Source organism: Manacus candei, unplaced genomic scaffold (assembly GCF_025592945.1).
Source record: "Manacus candei isolate 608988 ecotype Guabito, Panama unplaced genomic scaffold, ASM2559294v1 h1tg000020l, whole genome shotgun sequence".
NCBI lineage: Eukaryota > Metazoa > Chordata > Aves > Passeriformes > Pipridae > Manacus > Manacus candei.
In genome coordinates this window covers 1,406,667-1,420,739 of record NW_026138068.1, presented here as the reverse complement: position 1 = coordinate 1,420,739, position 14,073 = coordinate 1,406,667, and the positions used below count along the sequence as shown (strand labels likewise).

At 60.6% G+C, this 14,073-nt stretch overlaps 1 protein-coding gene across 2 annotated transcripts; it reads left to right on the top strand.

The window, feature by feature from the left end:
• Positions 1-3,441: 3,441 nt before the first annotated feature.
• ASPHD2 (aspartate beta-hydroxylase domain containing 2) lies at positions 3,442-10,800 on the top strand. Of its 2 annotated transcripts, none has more exons than XM_051785573.1 (4): positions 3,442-3,598; positions 5,984-7,089; positions 9,359-9,472; positions 10,511-10,800. In XM_051785573.1, exons 2-4 carry the CDS (start codon positions 6,204-6,206, stop codon positions 10,618-10,620), a joined length of 1,110 nt encoding a protein of 369 aa, XP_051641533.1. In that variant the 5' UTR covers positions 3,442-3,598; positions 5,984-6,203; the 3' UTR covers positions 10,621-10,800. The 2 variants fall into 2 exon arrangements, with proteins under 2 accessions (XP_051641533.1, XP_051641534.1); XM_051785574.1 differs by lacking the exon at positions 3,442-3,598 and adding an exon at positions 4,414-4,526.
• Positions 10,801-14,073: the final 3,273 nt, after the last annotated feature.

Genomic DNA, 14,073 nt, shown 5'->3' with positions numbered 1-14,073 from the left:
CTCCTGTGGGATGGAGGCACCTAAGCCCTGCTGGGACACGGAGTGAGCTGGTACAACCTTGGGGACATCTCCCCCCAGCACACCCTGGGGGAGCCAGCGCTGGCTCCCCCTGCACCCTCTGAACTCAGCATTGCCCGAGGCACTTGGGACCCCACAGGAGACTTGTGGCCCTGTTACGGAGGACATGCAGAAGGTTTGGAGGAGCCCTGTTAGCCCATTCCCTCTGGGCAGGGGGTTTGTGGGGATCCATCCTGCGGGTGCCCTGCTCACCCATCAGCTGCCCAACTACCCGTGGCTGTCACCTGGCAGCTCCTATGGCTGGGGCAGGACAGCTTTCCAAAACCACAGGGAGAACATGGTGGGATGGGGGGGGGCTGCTTGGCCTGCCCCCCTCCATACAGCTTCAGACCAGCTGCATCCCATAGGCATGGCTCAGGGAAGATGCCAGGGCTCAGTGGGAAAAGTCCCCCTGCTGCTCCCTGGGAGCCTCTCCGGGCTGAACTGCTCTGGTGGCTGTCAAGACAAACCTCCAGGAGGTTTCCCCCCAGCATCAGGTGTGGGTAGGACAGGGTCATGTGGGGGGACCCTGAGCACAGGGCCCCCTGAGCATGGTCCTGCTCAGGAGTGTGGTGGCAGAAGGGTGGCTGTCACCTCACCAAGGAGCAGGGCCACCGGGATACCCCAGATGAAACAGTGTTTCCTGATGCTTGCAGAGTTCCTGGTGTCCCTGGAAGTGGGAAGGGAGGGGGATGGTCAGGGAAATGCCCTTTCCCAGGGCATCCACCCGTCCAAGGAATCCTGGGGTCTTCCATCCATCCCTGCACCTCCCTACACAAAACAATGCAACAACCTTGCCCTCTCTAAATGTGCTTTTAAACAAGGTTATGCTGTGACATCGATAATGGCTTTGCATAGCAGCTGCCAGGCTAATGCACAGGGGGCGAGGGAGCCAAAGCTCTGATGCAGAGCATTCCTGGGGGAGGGAGCTCGGGCTATTTTTGGACAGAGATTGCAAGAGAATTAAAGTGAAGGGAAAAAAACCCAAACCCTTGATGCTGCCGTTCCTCCTCGGTGACGTAAAGCCAGAGCCAATCTCTGGCCTCACGCGTTGTGCTGCAGATGAAGCTTTGTCTGGGCACAGCAGCCTCAGATACAACTCACCTCCCGCCCTGCACTGGGCCAAGCAGGGGACAGAGCGTGTCTGTGCCATGGCAGCCACGTGGCTGAGGGACCCCCGGGCTCAGGGGATGGAGCTGCAGGGACCCCTAAACTCCTTTCCAGCTGCACTGCAGGGTGGTGAGGCACAGCATCCCTGCCCGCTCTGGGGGAGGCACAGCATCCCTGCCCAGCCTAGAAGAGCTGGGAAAAGCCCTGGGATGTCCTTGGCACAGTTCTACCAATGACACCCTGGCAGGAGCCCAGTACGTGGGCAGACTCCTGGCTCCAGTGGTTCCTTCTCCCTTTTCAAGAGATGTCCTCCTGGGGCAGACACTGCCCGTGTCCTCCCCTCAGCTGCTGCCAAAACTGCGCCTGTGTTCTGCCAGGGCTGGGATTTCCTGGAGTGTTTAGGCTGGAGATGGGAGAGTGCTCCTGGAGGGGCCCTCCCTGTGCCAAGGAATCACAGAATCATGGAATGGTTTGGGTTGGAAAGCGCCTTTAAAGACCATCCATATGCACCCCCTGCCGCAGGCAGGGACACCTTCCACTAGACCAGGTTGCTACAAACATCCAACCTGGCCCTGAACACTTCCAGGGATGGGGCAGCCACAGCTCCTCTGGGTAACCTGTGCCAGGGCCTCACCACCCTCACAGGGAAGAATTTCTTAGCAATATCCAATCAAAACCTATTCACAGTTTAAAGTCATTCCCTCTTGTCCTATCATTCCAGGCCCTTGTCCAAAGTCCCTCTCCAGCTCTCTTGGAGCCCCAGAAGAAAGCCAGGGGCAGGTTGTCCCACAGGGAAGTGTTGAGTGGCAGAGCTGGGGACCAGGGCCGGGGGGGCCAGCGAGAACAGGGAGCAGAAGATAGAGGGAGGAGAGAAAGAACGAGAGAGGGCCCAGAGCTGAGGAGCCTGCGACTGCTGACAGAAGGATGGGGGTCTGGGAAGGAGCAGGATGAAATGAAGTCCTGCTCCTTTCACCCTGCAACACACAACGCTGCCAGGGCCCTGCAGCAGCAAGCTGGGGTGGGGAATGTGCTGGTGGGAACATGGGGAAGCAGCAGGAGCAGGCAGGAGGCAAAAATGCGTCAGGACAGAAAACAAGGAGCAGCTTAGGTCTGCAACAGCAGGGGATGAGGTTGCTCAGAGGAAGCATATGCACACCTGAGGGGCTGAGCAGGGAAGTTCTAGTCCCACTTCCAGAGCCCAGCACGAGCTGTGCCAGAGGAGGATGTGCAGGCACCGGATGGCCAAACCTGCAAAACAAGGCAGGGCTTTCCTTGTGCCAGGAGCAGTGACACGTGTCCCACGCAGCTCCACGTGGCACTGCAAGAGGGCAGGGCAGTGTGCTCTGCCTGCACCCCGGCTCTACCTGCAGGTAGGGGAATGGAGGAGGGAGGGCTGGAGCACTGGGCCCCCTGGGGTCCTTGGATCTGACAGCAGTGGCTGAAGTGAACAGGAAATGGGTTGGGGAGGAAAAAAGGAAGCAGGAAGGCTCACAACAGTTTCTCCACCAGCACTTCAAAATTGTTAAGGGACATCCCAGCCTGGGAACAGCTTCCCCCCATCCCAGGTGCCACAGCACATCATCACATCCTCGCTGAGGTATTCCCTGGCTGCCTGCATCCTAAGCATTGCCTCCCTGGGAGTTCCTGTCCTCTGCATGCCAGGTGCACTCATCCTTGGGGACCAGCAACCCCTGCATCCCTAGAGCTGCAGCCCCAGGGGCCTGAATCTCTGGAGCCAGTACTTCCCGCATCCCTGAATCCCTGGGTGCTGCATCCCTGGAGCCAGCATCCTGCACATCCCAGCTGCTGCATCCCTAATAACCTGTGTCCCTGGAGTCAGTCCCTGCAGTCCCGTCCCTTGGGTGCCTGCATCCCTGTGTGCTCCCACCCCTGGGACCACCATCCCCGGGGCCAGCATCCTCTGCACTCTGACTGCTGCAAATCCCAGTGCCTCAATACTTGAAGCCAGAGTCCCTGCACGTCCCCTGCACCTCGTGGTGCCCCCGCACCTCCTGCGCCCCCGCCGCTGCAGCCCATCCCCTGTGTCCCCGGGACGGTGTCCTGGGGTTCCCGCCGCCGGGATGGGCACTCCCTCGGGGACCATACCCGCCGCCTCCAGCCGCTCCACCCCCCGGGACCCCTCCCGAGTGCCGCAACCCCGCGGCTCCCCCCGCCCCTCCCGCCTGCGCGGTGCGGGAGCGCGGTGCGGGGGCGGACGCACCGCCCCGAGGCCGCGGCGAGGGGCGGGCGCGGGGGCGGGCGGGCGGTGCCGGGGCCGGGGCCGCAGCTGCCGCCCGGCGCGGTCCCGGCGGGGGCGGTGCGGCCCCTCCTGCCCGGGCTGCTGGGAGTTGTGGTCCACTGCGGCGGCGGCAGGAGGAGCGGAGCGGCGCGGAGCGGAGCGCGGCCCCGCACGGCCCGGCGCGGGCAGCAGGTCGGTACCGCATCGCATCGCATCGCATCGCATCGCATCACATCGCATCGCATCGCATCGCATCACATCGCATCGCATCGCATCGCATCGCATCGCGGGGGGGCCGCGGGCGAGCGGCGCGGGAGCGGAGCCCGCGGCGGGGGGCGCAGCCCGAACACCCCGGCCGGGGCAGGGGCTCGGCGTCGGGAGGGCGACACGGCCGTGCCGGGTGACAGCGCGGCAGCAGGTGCCACCGCCACGCCGGGTGATGCAGCCACACTGGTGACACTCGCTGACGCTGGGTGACACCATCACACGGGGTGAGAGCAGCATGCAGGTGACACTGTCACACTGGTGACACCGCCGGGGTGGCATGCTGGAGGAGAGGGTGAAGGGAGCACCCACGGCTCCAGCTCCGGAGTGACAGTGGGCACTTCACCTCACCCCAGTGCTCCTGCTCCTCGTGCCTCTCCCAAAGGCGACGCCGGCCGTGCTGAGCTGAGGACATCCCTGCCATGCATCCCCGTCACCACGGGCCCACGGCCTGGGGATCCCAGCCAGGCTGAGCGGAACCCACTGCCTCCGGGAGATGCCAGGGCCACCACGGAGCCACCGAGATGCAACTTTGTGCTGCATCGAAGCCTCTGCCTTCCTTATGTAACGCAGCTGCTGCTGGCACGGTGCTCGCCTCCACGTCCTGCACAACTTCGGTGCAACGTGGAATTGATCTCCTCTCCCTGGAATGGCTCTGCTGGTATCATTAGCTGAGGAGCCTTTTCTGGGATCTGAGGCCAGGGGTGCTGGATGCGACCACCCGTCTAATTGCAGGGCTGTGGCTGGAAGTTGACAGCACCTATTGGGTGCCCCAGGCAGGTCCTGGCCATGCAGTGTCCACTGGGAGTGGTGCTGGTGTTTGGGGCCCTGCTTCGCTGCCACAGCCCCTGCGGAGGTGGGTTTGGGCAGGTTTGCAGGGGGGTGTCTGTGCAAGCATAGGAGGCAGCTCCTGGGATGGATCCCATGAAGTCTCTGCCCAGAGGAGACCAGGGCTCTCTAGCCCGAGCAGGTGGCACATGGGCATAGGGGCTTTGATCTCTTACTGCTCTGATGGTTTGCCCCTGACTTTCCACCTTTGAGGCACTGACAGCAGCAGTGAGGCCGTGTTTGTGCCATGCTGCCCTCACAGGATGTGACTCTGGCCTGGGGACCCCAAGGCTATCGGACCCCCAGCTCTGCACCCCCCATGCCCCCTTAGTCAGTCGGTCTGACCGAGCCTGGCTGCTGTGCTGGGGTGGCTCCCTGCTCGCCTGGCAGGGTGAGAGCCACCCTGAATACAGATCACACCAGGGCTCTGCTGACTTTCCTGGCACACTCTGGGCCTGCAGGGAGCACAAGGGGGTTGTGTTGGCCTTGGGGGACACCCCTGCAACTGACCCTATGGTTGCACCCCGGGAGCTGAGGCCTGGGCAAGAGAAACCAGTGTGTCTGGAGGGATGCCAGCTGTGGGGATGGAGGAAAGTTATCTTAGGATTCCCAGGAGGCTGTGACGTGCCACGTGGATTGCAGGTGCTGGGACGGGGCACGCAGGCAATGTGCTACAAGGAAGTAGGGTGTGTGGATGTCCCTCTCTGGGGTGTAACTGCCTGAAACCCATGTCCCCAGCACTGCACAAGGTCCCAGCTGCAAGGTCAGGTCCCTCCTGCAGCCCATTCCCATCCCCACTGATAAGGAAATGCATGTGTAGAGGATGCAAGACCTTAGTATGAAGGGCTGGGAAGGGTTTGGATGACTTCCCTGGCTCATAAACACATCCTGCTCCTTAGAGTAAGTGCTCTCACAGATAAGCCAGTGAAATCAAACAGGCCAACCCCAACCTGCCCCTGTTGCCACCATCCTGACATGCCACTGTGGGTATGTGACCTTGGCAGTCTGGCCAAGTGCTGGGCTGTCACACAGCTCAGTCTCTGGAGGGAAACTCACTTCAGAGCGGTTAGATGAAGGGGATAAACTGATGTGCTGCCAGATAGGGCTGTGAAGTGTCTATTCCCAGTGTCTATTCCCTTATCAGCCAGATTTCAGAGATGATAAGGCAGCAACTTAGGAGAGAAATGGGAAGAAGAGCAGGGAGATGGTCCCTGGGCTGATGGAGGTGGGCTCTGGGTCTCCCTGCTACCTCTCATTTGTATATTTGTGGAAGATCCTGTTGGAAGGGGTGTGGGTTTTTCTTGGCATAGGATGAGGTTGGGCTCCTGGGCAGGGAGGAGGACTCCTCATCCATCATCCCCTCCCAGAGAAGCTGGTGTCCTACACAGCCCCAGCACATGACCCTGGCTGTGCCCCTTGCACTGTCCGCTGCAGGGACTCCAAGGGGCAGCTCCCTTCCTAATACCTCTGGGTTTCTCTCCCCAGATCTTCCCTGCAGGGGAACCTTCCAGGATGATCGGCCCAGGAGCACTGCTGGGGACCCTCCAGGCACGTTGGTGCTGACCCAGCACTGGGACCCTCAGGCAGCCTGGCCACCCTCCTCCCCGGGTGCTGCCATCAATGCAGAGCTCCCAGGAGTGCACGGGAGAGCCACCACTCCACTTCCCCATGGCAGCTCCTTCCCACTGCACCCCGGCCCAGCTGCATGGTGTGGGTGCCCCTGAGGCCCACGAGGACTGACCGCCGGGCCCCGCTGCGTGCACCCACCCACTGCGGCACCACCATGTCTCTGGAGTGGCTGATGGGCTGGAGCTGGTCCCTGGATGGACTCCGGGATTTCATCGCCACTGGCATCCAGTCTTTCCGGGACTGCGACGCCACCGCCCTGGCCGCCGTCGCCTGCTTCCTGGTCCTCTTTGTGTGGTACTGCTACCACGTGGGGCGGGAGCAGCCCCGCGCCTACACCACCGTCAATGCGCTGATGCAGAGCGCGGAGGCCAACGGGGTGCAGAACGGGTACGTGTACTGCCACTCGCCCGAGTGCGTGCGCTGCACCCACCACGACGGGCTCAACCAGAAACTCTACCACAACCTGCAGGAGTACGCCAAGCGCTATTCCTGGTCCGGCATGGGCAGGATCCACAAGGGCATCCGAGAGCAGGGCCGCTACCTCAACAGCCGGCCCTCCATCCAGAAGCCAGAAGTCTTCTTCCTGCCCGACTTGCCAACCACACCCTATTTCTCCCGGGACGCTCAAAAGCATGATGTGGAGTTGCTGGAGCGCAACTTCCAGACCATCCTGTGCGAGTTTGAGACCCTCTACAAAGCGTTCTCAAACTGCAGCCTCCCGCAAGGATGGAAAATGAACAGCACGCCCAGCGGGGAGTGGTTCACCTTCTACCTGGTGAACCAGGGCATGTGCGTGCCCAGGAACTGCCGGAGATGCCCACGGACGTACCGCTTGCTCGGGAGCCTCCGCACCTGCATTGGCAACAATGTCTTTGGGAACGCGTGCATCTCCGTGCTGAGCCCGGGCACTGTCATCGCCGAGCACTACGGACCCACCAACATCCGCATCCGCTGCCACCTCGGTGAGTGCCCAGCGCCGTGGCTCGTGTTCTCTGGGGGCAGTGCCGGGGCTGCAGCAGTGCCTGGGAGCAAGAGCTCCAAAAAGGCCTATGGCATCCGGTGCTCTTGGGGTTCAGCTGCCAATTGCAGCCCTGGGGGGCTTAGGCACCTGCTCTACTTTGGCGTGATGGAGGTTTTTAGGGCTTTTGTGGCAGCAGCCTCCTCAGGAGAAGCTGGTGCTCAGTCCCTGGGTATCTGACATCCCCAGAGTCCTCAGCTCAGCAGCAGAAGGGTTTCACCTCCTCCTCACACCAACCTGGGGCTGTGGGCTCTTGCCAGTGCAAGATACAGGGCTGATTTTGCACAGAGGTCTCCAAACGCCCCTCACTCTTCAGGCAGGCCCCCCTCCCATCCCAGGATGTGGCTCAGCCTGGGGTGCTGCTCCAAGGACTGTGTTGTGCCACTGGCAGCTCCTCACTCCTGGGATCTCAGGTGCTCTGCGCGGGACACAGGTGGATGGAATCAAAGATGCTGCTTTGGGGTTTGCAAAGATGCAAATGATGGTTGAGAGGTCCTGGGGGGTCCCCTCTGATGGGTCAGGCATTGAGTTGGTAGCACAGTGCTCCCTGCTCTGCAGACACTGGGACAGGGAGAGCCCACAAGGCACAGATGGCCGGGCTGGCAGTGGCACCGATCCTGCCGGGGGAGGCACCGCACGGGCTGGCTGGCAAATACCGAGCACGCCTGTTCAACCAACAACTTGGGTAAACACACCCAGGCAGTGCTGGCCATTTATTTGGAAAAGGAGTCATTTTCAGAGTTGATCCCAGGAGCTGCTGGGCAACTGGGACCTGCCCTTGCTGGTTCCAGGAGGAAGCCTATCACTGACCCCTCTCTCTGGGGCGCTCAGTGCTCCCCTCACGAGGGGCTGGGAGGGGTTCCTGGGAGGGGGCTGATGAGGTCCAGGTTGGCTCAGGTGAGCACAGCTGGAGCACACATGCCCTGGACACTTGGGAGATGCAGTTTGTTCCCTTCTCCTTCTACCAGGACACCGCACAGTGCCAGGGGCACACAGACACCCCCACCTCTGTGCTGGGGACACGGTTCTCGCTGTGCCCAGGATTATTAAGAGATAACCTGCCCTTTCAGACAGCTTGCTCTGCAAAGCCAGTGCAGCCACTGGCATGGCTGAATCGCTCTCGAGGATTTACTGCAGCCCCCAGGCACGGTCACCAGCTCTGCCTCTCCCTGGGCCAGGGTAGCATCCCTGGGGTGCGAGTGCGATGGAAGGGCTGCAGGCTGCTGCTGCCTCCTCCCTGCATCCCCTGGTTGTTCTGCTCCCCCTTTCCAGCCTCTCCAGCTGAGGCTGTTGTGCAGGGAAATGGCTTTGGGTTTTGTAGGCTTTGAAACAGCAGCTTTGTGCTCCCAGCTCTACCTGGCAGCTGGGAGTCCCTGCTGTGCTCAGTTTTGGCATCGCTCTCGGGTCTGTTCTGCTCGTTTGCTGCATCGTTACCATTCAGGAGCCACGTGAGCCCTGACCCCTTTCTCTGCCACAGCTGCATCCTCAGGGCAGGTTAGCTCTGCAGCAGCTCCAGTGTCCCCTGCACTGCAGGGGGTGATGGTCCTAATGCAGGTGGTGATGGGATCAACCCTTGTTAAACTGGTCTGGCTTGTGCTGGTATCATACAAAAAGACCCATTTTATTTCTATAATTATTCTTCTTCCTGTGGCCCTCACAGAGCTGCTTCTTTACGAGGGTTTTGTGACGCCCCTGAATTTCTGTCCTTGCAGCCTGGTAGGTCCCCCTGTAGCAGCACTTGGGGTGGGGACCGAGGAATGGGGCAGGTGCTGAGTGATGCAAGGTCCATGGGCAGCTTGTGGCAGAGACAGAATTGAGCCCATTTGCCTGTCCCAGTGCAGCAGTTCCTGCTTTCCCAGCCTTGCCCTGGGCAGGGTCAGCACAGCAGAGCTGGTCCTGAAGCTAGAAAACCTCCCAGGAGCCTGGTTCCCTACACACATCCTGGGGTCCTGGACTCCAGGGACTGGGAAGCTGTTCCAGATACAAAAGTGAGTGCCTGTGGTGCTGAGCTCACTGGGGACAACAGGGGCTGAGCTGCACCAGGCTTGGGGTTCAGGTCGCTCCCTGGAGGGAAGCTGACCCTTGGCAGCAGCATGGAGCTCACATGGAACTCACATGGGGCCCATATGGGGCTCGCTGTTTGTCACTGCTGCCCTGTCACAGGGAACACAGCACCACCTGACCCTCCTTGTTCTCTCTCTTTGTGCCTGAAGGTCTGAAGACACCCAGCAACTGCGAGCTGGTGGTGGGGGGTGAGCCCCAGTGCTGGGCTGAGGGCCGGTGCCTCCTCTTTGACGACTCCTTCCTGCACACGGCATTCCACGAAGGTGAGCGCAGGTTCAACGTGTGCAGCCTCACAGTGTCCCCTCTGGTGCCAGGGAGGAATGGGTGGGCAAGGACACCTGTGCCCAGTTCCTTCTCCTGCCACAGTAGGACTGGAGCACCTGCCTCCCGCTGGGCTTGGACTGCTGCTGCCCTTGGCTTGCACCACGTGGCAGCAGCCCTGCCCCTGGCACTGGGGGCTCACCCATGAAAATGCTTCCTCTGCCTCAGGGCATCTGGTGCCCCTTTCCTGGCAGAGCCCTGGAGCCCCCCACAGCCTGCCCAGGGCTTGCTCCCATCCTGACTTGCTTCTGGTGCTGCCACAGCACTGCCAGCCCTGCACGGGGCCTGGTGATCCTCTCCCTGCCCAGAGGTCCTCTCCCTGCCATGGCAGCCAGCTTGGAAAGGCTTCCTTCATTGCCGAGCTGTGCAGGGCAGCTCAGGCTGTGATGGCACAGCCTCGGCATCCTCTAACCCTCGCGCTGCCGCTGCAGCCGCCCTGTTGCAGGAGCAGCTCGGTGCTGACGTGACAGCGGCGCCTTTGTCTCCCGCGCAGGGGGAACAGCCTCACTCCCGCCTGGATTGTTCCTCCCTCCGTCGCTGACAGAGGCTGTTCCACTTCAGCTCTCCCAGATTAACCGGCATTAGTTGCCGATGACATAAAAACATCAAGCAGAGCTGTTCCCCACAGGGGAGCCTGTGGAGAGAGTGAAAGAACAAAAGCTGTTGCTTCCACCTAACCCGGCTGTGGAATTGGGAAGCGCAGCTCCGTGCAGGGCTGCAGGGCCAGGAAGGCTGGAATGGCGCAGCAGCTGTTCCCTGCAGATACAAGGTGCAGCTGCAAGGAGGGCGAGCGCAGCATCCTGCCTTGGCCCTGCCAGGGGAATCCTCTGGGTGCCCAAAGCAACTCTGGAGCTCCGGCAGGGAGGACCCTGCCCTATGCCAGCTACTGGAGGCACTGGGCTCCCAGTACACAGGTGTTTACTGGGGTTGCACTGAGCAGGTGCCTCCCTGTGCTCACCCTGCGCTTCCATCCCACCCAGGTGCCCCGGAGGATGGTCCCCGCGTGGTCTTCATGGTGGACCTGTGGCACCCCAACGTGGCGGCCGCCGAGCGCCAAGCCCTCGACTTCATCTTCGCGCCGGGACGATGATGGCGCTGCCCGGCCTGGTGGGCTCAGGGCAGCCGCGGGCGGGCGGCTGTGCCGGCTCGGCCCCGCCACGGCTCCGGGGCCGCACTGGAACCTTCCTCCCAGCACACGGCCTCGGTCCTCCCTCCCGGGGGCTCTTGTAAATGGAAACTGTGACGTGTATCAGCGCCCATCTCTTTCCTCCATCGTTGGCTTCAGGGATTCTTTTCTCGCCCCCCGCTGTGGCTCGCTGCCCCCCATGCTCCTACGTGTTCTGTTGCTACTGTGTTTTGCAGTGTTCAGAAGTAGAGTAACAAACCCAAGGGTGTTCGTTTGAATGTAATAATGTAAAATTTCTCGTGGTCATCAAAGGAACAACACACACACACACGCCATTACAGCCAACCAGCCCAGCAAAGCACTCAGCCTGTCCTGCCTGGCTGCAGTCTGGGATGGATGGACAGATGGACACTGGGGGCTGCAGCAGGCATGGTGCTCCCCCCTGGGCAGGGGCTACTCTGGCTGAGGCTGATGGGGTGGAGAGGGCAGAGCTCTGCCTATAAAGAGCCCTCTCACCATGAGCCCAGGGGCTTATGCTTCCTCCCCCATCTGCCAGCCCAGGGCCCCCAGCCCTCCTGTCCTCAGAAACTCCTTTTGTCACCCAAAAAGGGAGCAGAGCCCACTGCCTCGAGCTGCAGGTGCCCCCAGCCAAGCAAGGCAGCGAGCCTAGGGGTGCCCCAACATGCACCCTGCCAGGGGACAGCACACACAGCCCTGCTCTTCAGTCTGACCGAGGGCATTATCAATCGCCCAAATCCCCTCCTTGCTCTATCTGCAACCTTCAGTTTTCACAGCTCCAGCTGGGCAGCCCTGCAGGGGTAGAGATGCTGTTTGGGAACACAGAGTAGGGGTTTTGTCTGTCCATAGGAAGAAAGGAGGTCACCATACTTTCTGGGAGGTCACCATTCCTTCTGCTGCTCCATCTTCTCCTTTCCTCGAGCCAGGGCAGGTGCACACAGCAGCAGCTGACATGGACCTGACTCCAAAGGAAAGGTTCCCAAGGCAGAGGGGTTAACACTGCAGCCTGAGGAATGAGCCCCCCACCCTGGGGTCCTGCCTGCCCAGCGACCACCTGCTTTTCCTGAAGGCACCCAGCATCCAGGGTCTGTTTGGGGGACAGTTTATGACATCCTACATGTGAAGCACAGCGTGCTGTGGTTGCTCACCACTGTCCTTGCTGGGGACCGCTCGGCTCCGTGCCCTGCCGGGGAGGGAACACAGCCCTGTCCCCCTACAACTTCTTTACAGACTTCTCAGTGATTTGATTGCGAGATAAGGCAGAGATTTCAAATACATCTGAGATATTTTTTACACCTGTCTTGTTACAGACTATCTGAAGTGCATGATTTCTACTCGCATTGGCTACCTGGCCGCAGGCCCCGGGGAAGCAGGTTGGCTCTGTCTGACAGTCGGTAACATTCATAAGTGGATAAGCAAAGATTATCAATAAACAGTTGTGCTGAAAACAGAAGGGGCTCTGCCTGCTGCTCTAATCAGTCCAGGGTCAAGCAAACACTGAGAGGTTGGGTCCTGCTTATCACAGCAGCTCAGTCGGCTGCTGGTGGGGAGAACATGCTGGAAGAGCATGAGCTGCAGGGTGGGAGGGGGCATTGGCCCATTTGCCAGGGATATGGTGAGTGAAGGCAGTGCTTTAAAGTACCCAACCCCATGAGACCTCTGTCCCCATGGATTTGGCCATGCTGGATGGGGCCCTGAGCAACCTGGTTGAGTGGGTGAATTCCTGCCCATGGCAAGGGGTTGGAACTGGATATTTGGGGTCCTTTCCAACCCAAACCATTCTGAGATTCTGTGATGTCAGTCAACCCCAGGCTGCCAAGTAGCACAGGGAACACCTCCCTGCCTCTCCCATAGCTGTGGCGTGGCATGGGCACAACTACGGTTATGGCAGGACTGCCTGGCCTGGGGCAGTAGAGACTGTCCCCAGTCATCCCCAGAAGCAGCTGCAGCCCCTCAGCTCCCAGAACCTCACAGCAGCCACTAGTCTTGCCAGAGCATCCGCAAACAAACCATTCTGGGAATTGCTTCCAGCTGCCTGCACTGACGCATCAAAGGCAGCAGATCCCCAGGAGCAGCTCCAGGGCAGAGAGTGCTGCTTAACTCCCACCCTACTGCCCGAAAACAGCAGCACAGAGCCAGCTTGGCAGGGCAGGAATCGCCCTCCACCACTCCCTGGGCCTCGCTGGTGGCACTCAGACAGACCCAGCTGCAGCAGCTGCTCCTCATCCCCTTATGCTCAAAGTGCCCCATTTTTAAACCTCTCCAGCACAGCAGTCACGCCAAGGGCCGGGAGGTCTCCATGTGCTACCCAGGCAACTTTCCTCCCAGCCAGCTCAGGCAGAGAGGTCTGGGTGACCAGATGCAGCCCCAGCAGCCACGGGAAGGAGCCACCCCAGCTGTTCCCCCGCCGGCAGACGGCTCGGCAGATTGCGGCAGGAGATCCCCGACGGCAGCAGGCGAGAGCATTCATCTATTTTGTGTCTTGCTGCTGTGCCAAATCTCCCTCCTGTCCCTCTCAGGATTTTCCTTCAACTTCTACGTGTTTCCTGATAGAGCATACAACCACTTCCAAAAACACCCAGGCAGGAGCCAGCCGGATCTCCCCGGGGAGCAAACCAGGCTGGAGCTGCCCCGCAGCCCTGCCCGCTGGCTCGCTGCTCCCAGCACTCCGAGGCTTCCTCACCTCCTGGGAATTGCAGAGGGAACCCGGATCTGCTGAGTGCGCAGAGGCGACAGGCAGAGCAGCATCTACCCGAGGGGCTGCTTGGCTCAGCCTGGCAGGGAGCCCAGAGAACAGAAGAGGCTGGAGAACACAGCAGCCCCTCCCCTCCTGCCTTCTCCCACCCACGCGATGCCTCCCTGTGCTCTGCTCCAGACCCAGAGCAGCTTGGCCATCACTCAAGGCAAGTGCACAGGGAAGTCACACAGGGAAGCAGCACCTTACCTTCCACATGGATGTCACTGAAACAGGAGGTCACTAGGATGGCTCCAGCTCAGGCTTCCCAGTGAGCTTTCACTCCTACACTGCCAACAGGCTCCTGACAGTCCTTCTGTGCAGAGCAGCTTCCCTGCTATCGTGCCCAGGACAGGAGCAGTGCCACACAGCCCTGCTCCTGCTGAAACACCCCCATCCAGGTGGCAATCCATGCCCAGCCACCTCTGAGCAAGCAGCTGGCTTGTCCTCTGGAGTCCTCTGAAGTTCCCAGCAAGGTCTTCAGAGTAGCCCTGCAACGGCAGAGATCTTGGGAACTGCCTGTGTCAGAGCAGATCCACGAGCTGTGACCATGGTGACCTCGCCATGTCCAGCTCTGATGCTGACACGAGGCTGCTCACCATCTCACCATGTTCATGTCTCTCTCACTATCTCTCAGTAACACCAGTAATGCATCTACCTTCAGG

Coding starts and splice junctions, on each gene's coding strand:
- ASPHD2 (XM_051785573.1), top strand. CDS start 6,204: ATGGTGTGGGTGCCCCTGAGGCCCACGAGGACTGACCGCCGGGCCCCG. Junction 7,090..9,358: donor CCGCATCCGCTGCCACCTCG/GTGAGTGCCCAG, acceptor TTGTGCCTGAAG/GTCTGAAGACACCCAGCAAC. Junction 9,473..10,510: donor GCACACGGCATTCCACGAAG/GTGAGCGCAGGT, acceptor CATCCCACCCAG/GTGCCCCGGAGGATGGTCCC.